At 30.0% G+C, this 17,996-nt stretch overlaps 3 protein-coding genes across 3 annotated transcripts; 1 reads left to right on the top strand and 2 right to left on the bottom strand.

Moving 5' to 3' along the window:
• Positions 1-450: 450 nt before the first annotated feature.
• LOC130961588 (anthocyanidin 3-O-glucosyltransferase 5-like) lies at positions 451-4,996 on the bottom strand. The gene is made up of 3 exons (XM_057887544.1): positions 4,275-4,996; positions 2,385-2,801; positions 451-1,110 (listed from the first exon to the last, which is right to left on the bottom strand). The coding sequence occupies exons 1-3, from the start codon at positions 4,953-4,955 to the stop codon at positions 589-591; spliced, it is 1,620 nt and encodes a 539-aa protein (XP_057743527.1). The 5' UTR covers positions 4,956-4,996; the 3' UTR covers positions 451-588.
• Positions 4,997-6,656: 1,660 nt separating this feature from the next.
• Positions 6,657-7,466, top strand: LOC130963402 (uncharacterized). The gene has a single exon (XM_057889524.1). It carries the CDS (start codon positions 6,657-6,659, stop codon positions 7,464-7,466), a length of 810 nt encoding a protein of 269 aa, XP_057745507.1.
• A 2,245-nt stretch (positions 7,467-9,711) lies between these two features.
• Positions 9,712-10,881, bottom strand: LOC130963401 (anthocyanidin 3-O-glucosyltransferase 5-like). The gene has a single exon (XM_057889523.1). It carries the CDS (start codon positions 10,879-10,881, stop codon positions 9,712-9,714), a length of 1,170 nt encoding a protein of 389 aa, XP_057745506.1.
• Positions 10,882-17,996: the final 7,115 nt, after the last annotated feature.

Raw genomic sequence — 17,996 nt, 5'->3', positions numbered from 1 at the left:
AAATGGACAATGACCGGATTGGGTGCTTACTCTTAAGATTTAGATAAGTAATTTAAAAGTGTAATGTATTTTTATTTGATTAGTAATTATTTATGTTGTTCAAAATAGTCATTATTTACTTAGCGATCTCCATAAACTAAATATTAGACTAACCCATATTAATTTACCATTGAGGAGTTTTTTATAGATAGATCGAACAACTTTCACATCTAGACATTACATCACACACACACTATCGACTTTTTTTAATTCTATGTTATCCGGTTTTTCTCTACCACTTTTGAATCGTAAGTCCATGGGCCATGTCAAAAAAAAAAAAAATGGAAACCATAAACCTCAGACATAGGAAAACACACACACACTACACCCAGCCATATCCCAAGTGATAAATCAAAAATTTGTATGGCAGATTAAAACTCAGCTGGCCAGCACTTTATGAAAAATGCCTCAATTTTTATTTTGTTTATTAATATTGTTTGGAAAAGTAAACAATATCATAGGATTGTCTAGTGTCTACAGTTTATTTATTCTAAAACACATAAGTTTGGTTTACCAACAAAGATTTCTTGTCCAATATCCAATGAGTAATTATGACACACCATTTGAGTTAACGATTCTTGAAAGTGCAAAATAAGAGGAACCATGATGATGGGACCAAGCTTTTTGAGCTATGTGCTTGAGCTCCTTGACCCTTTTCCTAATTGCACACCCTTCAATATCCCCTTTATCCATTATCTTCCTTATAGCTTTTCCTATCTCTTTACTTCCCACAATCTTTGTAGACATTGCCACATTCAATCTAATTGCAATGCCAACTTCTTCATCTTGTAGCATTGATGCATTCATCCTTTGCTCAGCAAATAGTGGCCAACCAATGATTGGAACACCACATGAAACACTCTCTATGATTGAGTTCCATCCACAATGTGACACAAACCCTCCAATTGATGGGTGATTTAAAATCTCTAACTGTGGTGCCCAATCCATTACAACAATTCCATTGCTTTGTACTCTATAGAATTCTTCTGGAAAATCACTTGGTTCTTGAGATTTAGTAGCACCATTTTTTTTGCTATTTTCGATTTTAAGGATAAGGTCGTCTACATTTATCTGAAAAATATTTGGTTAAGAAAATAATATGAAAAATTAATTTTTAAAAATAAGGATTGATTTAATTCTATCTTTAGCATGAACAATAACAAGTAGAAACAAATTTTTAGGATTATCTAAATTTATTGAAAACAAGAAGTTTATGTAGGAATAATATATTTTGATTATTCTGACAAATAGTAAATTTGAGTATACTTTTTCTGTTTTATAATATCTGCCAAAAATTAAAAATCACAAGGACCAAGAAAAAAAATTGATAATAGTAGTAGAAATTACGTGAACAGACCAAATTAAATTAATCTCACCTAAAAAGACAAATTTCAATTAATACAATTGTTATTACACTATTCTCTTTCTTCAAATTACATCATTATTAGGAGTAAATTTAGAAAAAAGAAACTAATACTATTTAAATATTATACTAATTTAATTTTCATAAACTATTAGTATAAAATATTTTATACAAACAAGTTTACTGTCACATAAATAAAAGTTACTAATATTTATAAATTTATTATTTAAAAGGTCATCGATCTAATTATATGAATCTAAATTGTGTAAAATTTTTTATATTATATCAACAAAAATATTATTTATACATTAAAATTAGTAACTAAAATCAATCATTATATATTTATATATAAATATATATATTATTTAACTTATTAATATATTTTTTTATTTTAATATATATTTTATATCAATAACTAATTTTAATAACTAATTTACTATACAGTTAATATGGTTGTTCTGTCAATATATCATCATTAAATTCATGTTTTATATAGGATAAACATTTTGAAACTTTAAGAATCACAAGCGAGATAGATATTATGGAATGAGGAGAATAGAACACAATGAGATATTATATTAACTTATGTTAGTGTTTGTTTGGATGTTATTATTTTAATAAAAAATATTTTTTTAATAATTTTTTTTATTTTTTAGTATATTTAACAAATTTTTAGTAGTAAAAGTAAAAGTATTAGAAAATAAAAAAAACATCTTTTTTGAGAAGTTGTAATTTACATTTTTTTAAAAAATTTTTTCTTAAAAAAAAGATATTTTTCATATAATAAATAAATAAAAAAGTATTTTTATATTATTATATTCAAACATAATTGATAAATAAAAAATAATTTTATATAAAATATCTAAACATAAAATTACTTACTTTTTCATAATATCTTTTAAAAAAAATAACTTAAAAAAAAATATTTTCTTAAAAACTTACCCAAACAAACCCTTAATCCACACAAAAATTTGAACATTACCTTTTCAATATCCATCTGAGTTGAAGCCTCTTGCACTGATGAGTGGCATTTTTTATTTGTTTCAGCATCCTCACCTGCTGTGAGATAATAGTTATTATTCCCAGTTTTTGTGGATGGTGGCCTCAAAGACCAAACAAATTTTTGACCACTTAGCTCCAACCCCATAGCCATCTCTTTGATTTGTTCATGTGACATTGAGTATCCACTTCCAAGTGAAACATATATCACTGACTCTTCTTCTTGAATGTCTAACCAATCAACAACATGATTTCTATTTTGTTTATTATTAGTTTCCCTTATAACTGGCCCAATTGGGAAAATGGGTACCTTTGTTATTTTTCCACTTCTTAGTGCTTCAAGTGTCTTAGGCTCTAACTCCTCAAATGTGTTAACAAAAATCCCATCAGCCAATGTTAACTGTTCCAAATATATATAAGTTACTAAAGTTATTATTAACATATTTATTTATAAAGAAAAAAAAATTACAAACAATGGGGCTTGAGGCTTGATTAAAGATGGATAACACAAGATGGATGTTAATATGTTATTTGATAGTTTTTTCTTCAAATATATGTATATATGTTTATACGGTTTTTTCATATATTTTTAATTTAATTTTTATGCAATAATAGTGCAAAGGAGTTTTGTACACTCATCTAATAGTATATTATTAATGCTAGGGCCAACAAGTTTTGTGTTTTGTAACCATCAATTGACCATTAATAGTATTTTTAATGGTGTGAGATTACATCCAATAGTGAGAGATCATTCACTTTTTTTATATAGTTAAATGCTGGCCAGATTGTTAAAAAAGTGCTAGCCCCTAGACTTTTCCTTATTTACATCAACTAAAGTAACTAATTTTTAAATATATAAACATAATTGAATAGCTATGTATTTTTTATATTATGAATGTATTAAAATTAAATTCTATATATTATTAAGAGTGTTTTTAATTCCAATATTTTTTCTTATTCTCTAAATTTTTTTAATTAATTATCTATTTTTAGTTTTTCAACTTTTATTTATTTATTTGATAAGTGAAGAGTCTACCCATAAAGGGCAAAACTTCAGAAAACAAAATAGACAATGTACAACGTCACATTGTTAGAGAAGCCCTTCAGAATTTAATGCTAATTAAGTACTCAAATTAACCTAGCTATACTATAGATCCGTTTGCAAAGCTTCAAATTTTTTTTTAATTTTTTATTTATAAAAAATAATAGTATTAATACCTGGTGCAATTTTTAAAATTAAATTATAACTTTCTAAAAAACTATTTAAGTACTTATGAAAAAATTAAAAAAAAAATAACTTTTCTCATAATAAAAATTTTTTATCAGATTTTTTTAAAAATAAACACTTTTAAAATTAAAAAATTAAATACAAAATAATTTATTTATAAATTATTTTAATATAAATATTTATTATTTAAACTATTTTTTAAAAAGAATAAAATTAAGTTATTTATTTAAATTGGACCTATAAATAAAAAAAAATTATGAACATATAGAGAAAGCCCCCACATGATGACTATGATGGGAACTTGAATCTACACCATAAAAGCTTATATATAGAAACTAATAAATTATTAAAAAGTTGCTATATTATTGACTGTTTAAAATTTCTGATAATAATATTAAAAGACCTTATTAGTATTATGTGGTCTAGATATTTTCACCACTACACCAACTAAATAATTGGTAACGAAAAGCTTAATTTAACATGCTATAAAGACAAACATAGACATCATCCAAACTTCAATTGTATATGCTATATTCTTGCATAAGATATAACGATTAGTAACATATTAAAAATTAAAAAATTATTATAACAAGTCAAAGCATATTTTCATCAAGAGATTATTGAGTTTATTATGAGAGAGATTACCGCCTCACACATGAGAAGATACTCAAGATACAACCTATGTGTTCTGTCCTCCATCATCTGGAACAAATCACTAGGATGTATACCTTTGCAACCTGGGATTAATATTGGTGTCTCTCCATGGCTATGATATTCTCCTTCTACCTCTTTATCTAACTTTGGTGAGTGAAAACCAAGTGCAACAAGCCATGCACTTGTTGGGGCAAAAAGGTACATAGGAACTTCCATATTGTTCATTTTCTTCACTAGAGGAAGAGTTTGGCTTAGGAAATAATCGGTGATAATCATGGTTGGTTTGAATTTCATGTTGGAAATTGCACTTACAAAGAGTTTTGGTGCTTCATGCATTGTGATTGCTATCTTGGTCTCTAAGGTTACAATATTATTAGGGTCAAGAACGTTATTACTAATATGGTTGGATATGTCAATTGGGGGAAGGTGGATTATGTCGATTGAAATGTTTTGATTTATGGTTGATTGGAGAACATCTTTCTCAGCTTTGGATGATGATGAATTGATTGAAGGAATGAATAAGGTTATTTTGGTAATAGTGATTTTTTGGTGTGTGAGAAGGTGTTTGGCAAGTTCAAGAATTGGGATTATGTGACCCATTCCTGGTGAAGAAAAGAGTGCAACATGATGATGATGATGATGATGATGATGATGAGAGTTTGAGAGGGCCATGGATGTGAAAGTAAAAGATAAAATGAATTTTTGAAGTCAAATGATTGATGAAGGGTTTGAACTCTATGCTCTGCCAATTGGGTTGTGAGCTATAAATATTTATGTATATCATGTCTACTATGCTAAAATTAGCCACTAAAATCAATTATCAGTATAAAATATATGTTAGAATATAAATATATATTAAAAATAAATTAAATTATATATTTATATACAAATATATTAGTAACTAATTTTAGTAATTAATTATTTTTTGTGTACAAATAATATTTTTGATATTATATACATGATATGAATGTGAAATTTGACCATATTTAAAAAGTAAAAAGTATAATTAAAATTAAAATGATGGTTATATTTTTTATTATTTAATAATATAATTTAATTTATAAAAATAAAAATTAAAGATATGATTAAATTGTAAAAATATTACATTAATTTTAGTAATAATATAAAAAGTAAAGTAACAATTAAGTTTTTGAAAATTTTGAATTTAGACTAATTACTCTCCGAAGATAAAAAGTATCAATTTAATTCTTTTTCTATAGTAAACAATACACACCATTATGTTTTTCTATTAATTCATCTTATTATGTTTTTCTATTAATTCATCTCGTAAAATGTATTGATGACATTTATATGTATTGTTAATTATTGTGACGTGTCTATTTATGAATAATTGTCACGCAGATAACAACTTTTGGAACGAAACTTTATCTATTTTGATATAATTCGTAGTAAATAAGACTATAAGAGTAATTGATAAAAAGTTTAAAAATGCTAACTGTACACTAAAATCAACCACCAATATATTTCTGTATAAATACATGTGTAGTTTAATTTATTTTCAATGTATATTTGTGTTTTAACATATATTGTTATATAAAAATTTAAAAGATAATAAATAATTTTATTACCTAAAACTACATTATTTTTATATTTATATAATAGTAATAAGATACACACTATTATAAATAATAAAATATATAAATAATTTGTTTCTTTTCGCATTATCTAGACATAATTAACATTTTTTTAAGATTAATTAATTTTATATTAAAATCATCAAATATTTAATTATTACTTTACTCTAATATAAAAATTTAATTTTAATATATAATATAAAAGAGTTTTACAAATGTATTTAATTTCGTACCGTCATTAATAAACAGTGAAAATGCAGTTAATCCTTTAGCTCTTAAATGTTTAATTTAATTGTTAACGGTGCAAAAAAAGCCTTTTATTGACTTTTCTCCTCTTTAATACACAAATATAAAAGGGTTGATCCTGATTATTATGGATGTTGCGATGATAATTTAGTTCGCATTTATCTGGATGTTAACAAAGGGATGATTGACTATTAATAAAAGAAATTTGACTATTAATAAACTCCTTCAAATTGTTCTGTTAGGATTTTTTATTACTTTGATAGGATTTTTTAACAGAATTTCTACTGTCGTCAAAGTTATATTATCAACGTCAATTAAATTTCAATACAAATTTACGTAATTTATATGTGAAGACAACGAGAAATGAAAATCAAATTGAGGAAGACAATCGAAAAGGAAGTAGAAATGTGATTCTACTGAAAGGGACAAATATATCAGAAGGTATTAACGCTTGTTCCAATAATCTCTACGGCAAACTCTTTGCTTCCAAAACCTTCTCAGTTGGAACCACGGAGAATGTTTTAAAGGCTATATGAGAAAATCGGAAGGATTTAGCGTGAGTGACAAAGGGGATAATTCCTTCCAATTCTTTTTTAATAAAAAAGTGGATGTCTTGCGTGTTGAACGTGGTTCTCCATGGCTATTCAAAGATTATGTACTCCATGTCAAGAGATGGAAAGAAGATCAGAACTGTGATGAAGAGATTATTTTCAATTTTTCAGTTTGGATTCAATTTTGGGGTTTGCCAGAATCGTTTAAAACCCTTGAAGTTGGACGTAAATTGGGAGAGAAACTGGACACAGTGTTAGAGGTAGGTAAATTTCAAATGCGAGACAAAAAAACTATGATTGTCAAGGCCAAAATCAATATTGATACTACCAGACAAGTGAGAGATCAGTTAATAGTGGCAGAACCTAATAAAAAGGAGGTAGAAGTGGCACTGCGCTATGAGAGACTTGGAAAGTTCTGTACCTATTGCGCAAAATTGGGACACGAGGTGAAAAACTGCCATGATCTGCTGAAGGACACAAAGAGTGATATGGTAAAAGAGGATGACATTGGCGAATTGAAATTACCTTATAAAATTAAGGTTTTTCTATGGAAAAGTCTTCATGAAAAACTTCCGGTGTTGCAACAAGTTCACAGCCGATTCGCATCCACTTCTGCCACTTGTCCAAGATGCATGTTGAAAGCTGAATCAATTTCTCATGCTTTGTTTCAATACCCCCTGTCTTCAATAATATGGAGCCTAAGTTTAATAACCTTAGATGAGAGAAGAAAAGACATTTTTCAATTGGTGGCAACGAGTCTTATTCTGGGCAGCAGCTCAATTCGACGATAGATAAAAGACACTCCTCATAGCGACGCTGTATTGGAGCACTTGGAAAGCGAGGAATCGGTGTGTTTTTGAGAAGGTAATAAGCCCAACACCAGAGATAGTGAAAAAAGCCAGCAATTTAATGCGTGAACTCGTGAGCCATACCTGATAGATGCTGCTAATTTTCTTTACTTACTTTACTCTTACTTTATTCTTACTTTACTCTTTTCTAAGCTCTTAGTCTTTCAGTTATAGTTGATGATAAATGGGAATATCCAATTCTTTTGTACTTTCTTATAGAAACACTTTTATTTTATATTAATAAAATAATATTTATCTTTAAAAAAAAAAACAAAGGGATGAAACTCAAATATTTGAAATTCATATATTGGATGGAATATGCACATAGAATGTGAGGAAGGGCACGAAGTTCTGTTTCTGTTGCCTTCATATTTTCTTCGAAAGGGGTAGTTACAGTGAAATAAGTTTCTCTATTTGTTTGAAATTAAATTGGATAGAACTATCTCATTCTAATAACATTTTCCTTCCTTAGGAATTACCGCTATTATTTTCATTTTACTTGATGAAGTTTCACTGAATTTGAAAATAATTTGTTAATTCTATCATTTCTGTGATTTTTATGAAAAAAGTTAATAGAGAATCATCATGTAAACCAATATATTTTTTACTTTTTTTTTTCTTTGTTAGTTCTACTATTACTTTTTGATACATGTTTAGTTCAGTATAACAAATAAAAATGTGCCAAAAGGTAGTATTCAAATTAAAAAATGTTTGTTTTATACTTATTTTGGAATTGTTTGACTAAAATAGTAAAATTGTTACCTTAAGCAATAGTGTATCATGTAACACAATATAGTACTGATTTGCACTGTGTCATTGGAAAGAAAAATCTAAACAAAATTGATATTTCATTTGAAAAATTTGAAGGGATAACTTTAATCTCAATTTCTCATATTTCGCCAAGCATAACAGCAACAAAAAAAGACCATAATGCTTTATTTTTTCATAGAAAATAGCAAGAAAATAGAGATAAAACTAAAGTAAATGATAAATATATATTGAAGTTGTTATTTTTATACGATAAAGATGCTATTAACTAATCTTATAAATATTTATCTACTAATTCTTAACTATTTATCATTATATTAATATGCTCCCTCAAAAGTGTCAGAACTTGAATTTGAAATTTATTGAAAAACAACTAATAAGATAGAACTGCAAAAAGAAAAATGCAGATAGAACTCCTGAAAAAGTGACAAACTGAAAGAGAGAAGACGATTCAAAACACAGAGAACGATGCGTGCAGCGCGGTGACACAGAGGAACAAGGTATACAAGTGCGGCGTGGTGATACAGAAGAAGAAGGAAGATGCGTGTAGCGCAATGACACAGAAGAAGACGCGTGTGGCGCGGCAGCACAGACAAAGATGCGTGCAGCGCGGTGATGTAGAGGAAGAAGGAAGATGCGTGTGGTGCGAGTTGATGATTCTGGTCATAACGGAAAGGAAAAACAGGGTTACTACTCTGATTCTGCGTTTGAGAGTGAGACAGGAGTAAGATAACCAGGGGGAGAAGCAGGAAGAAAAAGAAGAGAAGAAGAAAGGGGACGCGAGGATACCGTGACGACAGACGCAAGGTGACCGGCGGTGAGCTGAACAAATAGATAAAAAGAGGGAGAAAAGGTGCGGACAAAAGGTGGTTCTTGGCAGAAGAAGAAGGAGAAAAAGGACGGTAAAGAAGAGAAAAACAGAAGAGAAAAAGGAAAAAAAAAGTGATGGTGATAACAAATTTTGAGAGGAGCGTAAAGGTTCGTTTTTTAGTTCTCAACGACCATAATTTTAGACGGTTGGACTCCGAAGGACAAGACGAAAAGAATGGATTATTTGGTGATGTGAGAAAGTATTAAATCAATAACAAGAACAAAGAGAAAAAAGCATTGAAAAAAATATTTAGATGAAAAAAAAGAAACATGGTAATTTCTCATTGAAAAATTAACCGCTTATCATCTTTAAGGAAAATACATGATTCTGATAACAAGAAAACTGAGTTAGAATTAAAGAAAATGATATATATATTGAAGTTGCTATTTTTAAATAGGACAACAATCACACTATTTATAAAGATATTACCAATAACCTCATAAATATTCATCTACTAACTACTAACTCCCAACATAAATATTCATCTAACAAACTACTAACTCTCAACTACTTTATCATTACTTTAATAGAAAGCTTAGAATAATGTTGTCACTGATCACACCCCATGTGTCTGACACTCTGACTTATTCTCACAAATGCATTTGTCATTTGACTCATTTCACAAAAGGAAGGACCATCTTGAGACCAAGCTTTTTCTGCTATGTGCTTAAGCTCCTTAACCCTTTTCCTCATTGCACAACCTTCAATGTCCTCCTTATCCATTATCTTACATATAGTTTTTGCTATCTCTTCACTTCCAACTACATTTGCAGATTGTGTCACATTCAATCGAACTCCAATTCCAATATCTTTAGCAATAATTTCAGCATTCATCATTTGATCTGCAAACAGAGGCCAGGCCACAATTGGAACCCCACATGACACACTCTCTAGTATTGAGTTCCATCCACAATGTGACAAAAACCCTCCAGTTGATGAATGCTTCAAAATCTCCAGTTGTGGTGCCCAATCCATTACCATCAATCCCTTGCCTTCCATCCTGTAGAATTCATCTGGGAAAACACTGATTGATGCTTGAGATTTAGGGACGCCATTCGATTCGACATCCTCGCCTGCCGTGAGATAATGATCATCCCCAGCTTTTGTAGATGGTGATGTTAAAGACCAAACAAATTTCTTCCCACTTAGCTCCAAACCCAAAGCCAGCTCTTTGACTTGTTCATGTGACATTGTGTATCCACTACCAAATGATACATATATCACTGACTCTTCTTCTTGCTTGTCTAACCAATCAATAACATAATTTCTATTTTCATCATCACAATTTTGCTTCTTAGCTTCCCTAATCAATGGCCCAATTGGATAAACTGGTATCTTAGATATTTTTCCACTTCTTAGTGCTGCAATTGTCTTAGCCTCTAGCTCATGAAAAGTGTTCACAAAAATCCCATCAACCTTTCTTATCTGCTCACAAATTTGGAGATATTCATGATACAATTGATCATTCCTATCCAGCATTGGAGTGAACAAATCACAAGGGCTAATGGGGTTGCAACCAGGAATTTGGATACACTCCTTTTGATCTCTGTACTCACCTTCCACTACTTCATCTAATGTTGGGGTGTGAAGTGCAAGTGCAACATTCCAAGCACTAGAACTGAAAAAAACAAACTTTGACATGTTGAATTTTTCAGCAATGGGCATCACTAGTGATCCAAATAGGTCTGTGATGAGAATGGTTGGTTTTGGTGATGTCATGGTGGAGATTTCATGACAAAGATGTGGGATTAATTCTCTCATTATGATGGCTAGCTTTGTTCCTGTGTTTGTATTAGTAGGAACATGAATAGGTGGGAGATGAATGACATGAATGATGTTAAAGAGGTCAGGCTTCATTAATGATTGAATAATATTTGTTGCTATTTGAGGCTTACAAGAGTTGTTCTTGGTTGAAGATAGGAACATAGTAAGTTTGGTAATTTTCTTGTGTGACACTAGTTTTTTGGCAAGTTCAAGAAAAGGGATGATGTGACCCAAGCCTGGTGGACAAACAAGTGCAGCATGAATGTTTATGATTGACATGATTATGGAAATGTAAATAAGAGAAATAATGAATGAAACTATGCTTGAGATGAAGTGAGATTTGATATGGACCTATTTTGTTGCTTTTATAAGTGAGATTTTACCATGGACGATGGATGGATGTACTTTGTTATTTTTATAACTACTCATGCAACATTTTTATTATAATAATAACCATACTATTTGATTAAGAAAAAATACAGAACGAATTTTTAATTTTTTTTTTTAGTGATTAAATTTTAGTCAATTTTTTTAATTTTAATTTTTCTAAAATTTATAATCTATAATTTAAAGTTTAAAATTAAAAGATTTTTTTATTTAGAATACAAAATTTAAAATAATTTTTAAAAAATTAACTAATATTTTTAATAAAAAAAATTTAATTCGCTAATATTGTTCTTTAATTAGTTACACCGTGAAAAGTCAGCATTGATAAATGTAACAATTTATTTTTTTCAACCAACAATGGACAAGTAGGTTTTGACTTTTGACTATTCAGGACCGTTTTAATTTTTGAGTGAAGGAGTTGCCAATTAATCAATGTGGCCAGTTGGTATCTCTTGATGATATCACGTTATACTATTTTGAGTATTTTCTATGTTGCTGAATTGCATGAGCAAAGAAAACGAAGGAACATAAAAAGATAATTAACCCTGCATTCCATTCCAAAAACGACCTTTCATCACATATGATTATTTTAATGTAAAAAATCGGTTACTAAATTAATTATATAAAATACATATTAAAATGTAAAATAAAAATTTATATTTATAAAAAAATTAATTATCATGTATTTATATATAAATATAAATATTATTTAATTTATTTTAATATATATTTTATATTTTAATATATATTTTATTTAAATGACTGATTTAATAACTGATTTTTTATATATAAATAATAAATTAAATATAAAATATATAATTGATAAGAGTATAGTTGTATTATTGACCAAAGACCAATGCTAGCAAAAAATAAGAGGCGTCAACATTTTTAAGAGTAGGTAAACAATTTGTTTTTTCAAACTTCAATGCAAACTATAAAATGATGATCACACTATTATAGTATCATTTTTATTTTCATATTCTTTCCATATTTATATTATTAATTTGACATGTTAAATTTTCATTAACACATTACCTCAGCTGAAATATGGTTGGCACAAACAAGAAAGTCCAATGCCAAAAAAAAAAAAATTTTGCACTAAAGACAAAGCAGTTTTGACTCAATTGATCAAAAGTTTGGAATGTAAGTTGAGAATAGTAGCTCAACATTGTAGCTAACATCATTTGAAATCTTAGGGCGAGTTGAACCGATTGTTCTCATTGATACCTTCGATATTATTTATATATAATCAGAATAGTTTCTATACTAAAGTTTGGTTGTATAGCTACTACTTACTAGTTACTAATTAATAAGAAATAAATGTGTTAACAAGTTTGCAATTCTGTTTGCGTAGGTCCAATAACACATTTATTTCAAAGAAAATCTCCAATTTTTTTCTCCTTTCAATATATATTTGAAAAAAAAAATACAAATGCGATAAAAACACAGGAGATTTATAGGTGGGAGAGTGGTGGCGCAACCAGATCGGGTTTGGCTGTTGAAGACGCGGGCAAAGATGACGATCGGTGCTAGTTCGAGGCTGCGACAACGACCACATTGGGTATAGGGACGCGGCGTTGGGGAGGACGCTGGACAAAAGTACATTGGGGCGGCAGCGGAACAGAAAAGGAGAAGGTGACTTTGTTACGGTGACGGCGGACGAATGCGGCGTTGACAAGTTCGTGCCGGCGACAGTGAGCGGCGTCACATGGGAGGCGGCGATGAGCGTCGTCACAGGGACTGGGGCGGTGGAATGATTTTGGTGAAACTAAAGTTTGAACATCCTGTGGAGCATGTGCATGCAGAATCAAACAAATCAACTAAAATACCAACTATATATCTAAATAAACATCCATTTTAAAATGAAAAGACTATCAGCATACACAGTAAAATGAACATTCGACTTAGTTGATAAGAAATAAGTAACGAGACAACAGGCGATACAAGAATTACAAGAGAGAGTTGTGGCAAAAATAAAAAAAATCAAAATTAAGAGTAAACATAATTAATTCAAATTTAATTTTTAAAATTAAAATTAACTTTTTTTATTATGATTAAACTTAGTTAATTCAAAATTTGAAATTAATTTTTTTAATTTATTATTTACATTATTCAAAAAAATATTATTTATCTATACTTTCTCACAACTTTATTATTCATTTAATACAAGATTAACTATTATATTATAGCAGATATATTATTATGATAATTGATTATTTAATTTTACAAAACCTCAAGTTCAACTTCTATTTTTAGCTACTATTCTCATCTTATATTCCAATTGTCGTTTTTGGGAGCTTCAAGTCTTCATTTTGCATTGGACTTTCTGGTCGGTGTCAACCATATGTCAACTGAGGTAATGAGTTAATGAAAATTCAAAATTTTATTCCATTAATAATAGAGATATAGGAAAATAATATGAAAATAAAAGTGTTTACCTTCTCTTTAAAAAGTTACTGTTTTCTATTTCGCTAGCATTGATCAATAGTACAACAAACTTAGATACCGAACTTATTTAAATTTTACTATAAAGAAAATTAAATTAATTTTTATTGAGGTGTATGTACGGAAATTGATTTGAGTTCATGGATCTAATTGGTGTTGGAATGAAGTTGTTTAGCTAATTTGTCCATTTGCGAAATGCAAACACAAGGACTTAAATTATGGATCTTTTGTTGTTGAATGTGGTGAATATTCCATACTTTGTTTATATTAGTAGCATTTTTTGGTTGTTTTTCTTTATTTATCACTAATTTATGATACACAGAATTCCATTCATTAAAAACTGAATGTCTAATTTTGTCTATAGCTTGATTTATCACTACAAAACAAATTATATTCGAAGTTAAACCTACACTTTTAAGTAATAATAAAAAGTTTTAATTATATAACATTAGAAACTTTATAATGATGCAAAATCATACTATTTTACAACCAATTATTGCTACACAGACATTAAAAATCAAACATTAATCAACCACTACATATAAAAATGCATATTTGATATCTCATAAACAAAATTTATTATATTACTGTAAACAAACTTGATTATTCGTCTATCATAAGTATAATTATTTTACTATAGTAATAAGTTTGATTATTTTTTTATTAATTATTTAATTAAAAATATATAAATATTATGTATATTTATATACAAATATATAATAATTAATTTTTTTATGTTAATATAATAACTAATTTAGTAATTGTTAGTTAATTTTTTGTATATATATCATAACTAAAAAATTATGTAAAATATTATATATAATATTTATATATAAATATATAATAATTAATTTATTTAGTTAATTTTTTGTATATGCATAAGGGTTTGTCTTACAATACTTACAACTCATTAGAAGTGATGAACTTACCAAATTTTTTATTTTCACTCTCAACAGATCAACACTGTACTCAATAGAAAATTCAAAATTCCAAGCTTACACAGTAGGTGGTGTTTCAAGTTTCAACCATTAAGCCAACACAAAAATTCTGAGTTTGGCCTCGAATTCATTCCCGCCACCCACAAAATGGGCCAGAGAATCTGACACAGTTCCAAGTCAAGCCTAGCCTAAACGAAATGGCAAAAATCTGTGGCGGCGGCAGCGAAATGGGCATCTCAAGTTGGGTGACCACGAGTTGGACCAACCCGTGACCTGCGAACGCGAAATGGACCATCTCCTATGTGGCGCCCATGAGATGGTCACTTCAGTGGCGGCAGCAACGAAATGGCAAGGCTGCAATTTTCCAGTGCAACAATTTCCGTACACGCTTGCATTGGATGCATGAGGTGGCAAGCTTGGGAATCATGCATTGCTGTGTTTATATAAAGGGAAGTTGGGTAGGGGACCAAGTGCTCTTCATACAGTGAAAATTAGTGGTAGGGAGTGTTAGGAGTAGATACTTCCAATGCTCCAATGATAAGAAAACATCATCGAAACTTGTTGGTCATATTTAATGTGCATTTTCTGATATGCAAACGAGTTGGCAACTGCAATGGGCATTCTGTAAGTCAACTTCGTGATTTTCTTCTTTCCTACTAGACCGGTATTCATCAGGATCACGTTCTTCAGCTCCTCCAAAGACGTCTGCGGTGGGATCATTATCCACAGTAGATCATCACAAACAAATGTAACACCTTCAGATGTAATAGAAATTTCTCCATTAGGATATACGACAACGTACACATTTTCGGTGGCTATAGACACAACAAAATAGCATCTACAAAAATGTAAAAAGAAAGGAAACACATAGAGATAGGAGAGAGTTGCTTGAGATGAATGTTTCGGTGAGACACCAAAAAATTTCAACCATGCTTTCAAACTGTCTTCCACGCCCCTTTATATAGCGAATTCCTGGCTCCATTTCGTGTAGAGTACAATTGTTATGGTTCTTTTTTGTGTCTGGCCAGGCAGAGTTGTCCAATTCGCGTGTACCACCAGCAAATTGGCCCAATTCGTGGTTTCTGAGTTAGAGATGTCCATTTCATGGGCGCTGACCTTGAATTGAAATTCTGGCCTATTTCGTGGGTGGCTGGAGTGAATTGGAGGCCAAACTCATTTCGTGAGTGCTTGGCTTGAAATGGACCTGCGTATTCTTGGCATTATTATCCTCCATGCATATTTGAGGAAATAATCATTTTTCTTTGCTTATTATAATAAAAAAATCGAACTTACCAAATTTCTTATTTTCACTCTCAACAGATCAACACTGTACTCAATAGAAAATTTAAAATTCCAAGCTTACAGAGTAGGTGGTGTTTCAAGTTTCAACCATTAAGCCAACACAAGCTATCAATGTTAATTAGCAACCAATGTTGGCAATTTAGAAATGCTAATTTTGTTTTTGGTCGATTTTATTAATTAAAAATAAAGTTCCAATACATATCTGAAGTTACCCCTAAGACTTAAGTAGTATTCTACACCCTATATATATATATATATATATATATATATATATATATATATATATATATATATATATATATATTGTCATGGCAAGGTATGTAATCTTAAACTAAGTTTATACTTCTAATTAATTAAAAAAATTATAGATGTATTGAGAAGTTTATTTAGATTGTATCTGATGATTTTAATTGCTAAGTGAAGTTGTTAGATCTATGAAAGATTTATTCTTATTATTTAAGAATAATTATTGTTTTGATCTCTAAAATTTAAAATTTAACTCTTTTTTTTAATTTAAAATAGTCTCCAACATTAAATTTAGTATGAAAATCATTATTTTTGACAAATTTATTCTTTATAAAATTTGATAATTAAAAAAAACATCTTATTCTTTTTATCTCATCACCTCCTTCATCTTTCATCTTCTTCGTCTATATCTTCCTTCATCACCTTCCCACCTTCAATTTATTTTGAAGGACCATTTATCTTGAGTCTCAATTTATCTTGTTAGTCTAAGCATAACAGCAACAAGAAAAAGGACCAAAAATTGTAAAGAAAAACAAATTCAAACAAACATGTTCAAGCAAAAATTGAAGCACTCAGGGGGGCCACGGGTATAGAAAGACCGGTGACGACACCGGTGTACTGCTAAAACTGGGATCTGATGGAGGCCAGGGTTTAATCCAAAGCGGTAGGAGGAGGGTTTGCAAACAGAGTGAGGATGGTTTCGAAGGAGGTGCTCTTCGACATGAGGACTTGGAAAATAATGCAGAAGACAGCGACAGTCAGTGTTTAAATTTAGAGGAACAATTGCTGGAAAATAGAAGGACCTGGGAGCTGGCAAAAGAGTCAGGTGCTATGTTGCAAGATGAGGATGTGGACATTATGGCAATCCTCCAAGCACAAAATGAAGAAATAGCTCGTAAAAGAAAAGTAGCAAAGCAGAAGGTGAAAATGAGACGGTGCAGACCAAAAAATAAAAACCAGGTGTGTAAAAACATTTTTAAATGATTTTTAGTTCTTGGAATGTTAGGGGGTTACGAGGTGATGGAAAGTTGCGAATGGTGAAGGACCTTAAGAATAAACATAAATTAGATATGGTTGGATTGATTGAGACTAAAATGCAGGTAGTGACGAGGTTTGACGTTACAAGAATATGGGGGCAAGATGGTTTAGGCTAGGAATATGTAGGTTCTGATGGTGCCTCTGGTGGGCTGTTACTAATATAGAATGATTTGGTGTTTAAAATGAATAATTCCTATAAGGGGGAGAGGTGGTTGTGTGTTGAATGAGTAATATTAAAGAGTATATTCAATTGTTCTTTTATCTTAGTCTATGGTACACATGATAGAGATCATAAGAATCATGTTTGGGAGGAGTTGAGCTTTATAGCTGGGTTATGTCAAGTTTCTTGTTGCTTTCTGGGAGACTTTAATGAAATAGTACGTGAGGAGGAACAAAAAGGTGCTACTGGTTTAACTCGGTCTGCGGAAGAATTCAAGAATTGGATACAAGATATGAGCTTAGTGGATCTGCCGCTCACTGATTGTAAGTTTACATGGTTCTGGGAACGTTCTTGCAGTCGTATAGATAGAGCTCTGCTTAGCTTAGAGTGGTTACAAGAGTTCCCTGAGACTCGGCTTCGAGGTGGGCCAAGGGGCTTGTCGAATCATTTCCCTATAATAGTTGAGGACAGGAAGTTGACAGATGGTCTAAGGCCATTCAGAAGCCTAGACTCGTGGTTTTTTCTTAGAATAGTAAAGGAGAAATGGAGAAGTC

The sequence above is a fragment of the Arachis stenosperma genome, chromosome 2 (genome assembly GCF_014773155.1).
Source record: "Arachis stenosperma cultivar V10309 chromosome 2, arast.V10309.gnm1.PFL2, whole genome shotgun sequence".
NCBI classification, from domain to species: domain Eukaryota; kingdom Viridiplantae; phylum Streptophyta; class Magnoliopsida; order Fabales; family Fabaceae; genus Arachis; species Arachis stenosperma.
The sequence above is the reverse complement of the archived record's forward strand: the minus strand, read 5'-3'. Positions and strand labels throughout refer to the sequence as shown.